We start from the raw sequence: 549 nt of genomic DNA, 5'->3' as shown, positions 1-549 counted from the left end.
CAGGGGCACAATCTACATCCATTAGAGTTCAGAGCATGTGAGGTCAGGAAATCCTACTAGCAAAACCTACTGTCTGACCTCAGCAGAGCTGCAATTAGGATGAGAGTCCTCATTGCTTTTATGATTATAAATTCTCTTTCTGTATTACAGGAGAAGGCCTTGACTTCACTGGATCAGGAAGAAGTAGAGTGATCATGAACGAATTCATTCTCCAGGGTGCAGGAGCCTTCAATTAAGGAGCACTCAGGACCTTACCACAATCCAGTGCCAGGATGATTGGTGGCTATATTAATTTTTTTCCTGTGGAAGGCTGGAGTGTTGTATGGTTAACTCTGATGGGTACACTTGTGCTTTCTTTTAGTTGGTATCGATGTAGAAATGTTCTCCAGTGGATATGCAGGCACCTCTAACTTCCCTGGAGCATTCAGCCCCATGGATAGTGACTTTAGGTAACTTTCTGACTAAAGATGCTTACACTGCTCCTATAGATGGATGTTGAAGTGCAAACTGGGGTATTAAGGTTGATATTTCAAATCTGATCTATCAAAG

General features: G+C 42.4%; 1 protein-coding gene across 1 annotated transcript in view; it reads left to right on the top strand.

The window, feature by feature from the left end:
• LOC103781742 (apoptosis facilitator Bcl-2-like protein 14) overlaps positions 1–192 on the top strand; it is a 6,389-nt gene extending 6,197 nt beyond the window's left edge. The window contains exon 5 of the mRNA XM_008949463.1: positions 151–192. Within this exon, the coding sequence (XP_008947711.1) occupies positions 151–192 (42 nt within the window). The remainder of the gene's footprint in view (positions 1–150) is intronic.
• The last annotated feature ends 357 nt before the right edge of the window (positions 193–549 follow it).

The sequence above is a fragment of the Merops nubicus genome, unplaced genomic scaffold (assembly GCF_000691845.1).
Source record: "Merops nubicus isolate BGI_N331 unplaced genomic scaffold, ASM69184v1 scaffold13111, whole genome shotgun sequence".
NCBI classification, from domain to species: Eukaryota; Metazoa; Chordata; class Aves; order Coraciiformes; family Meropidae; genus Merops; species Merops nubicus.
This window is presented reverse-complemented; position numbering and strand designations above follow the sequence as displayed.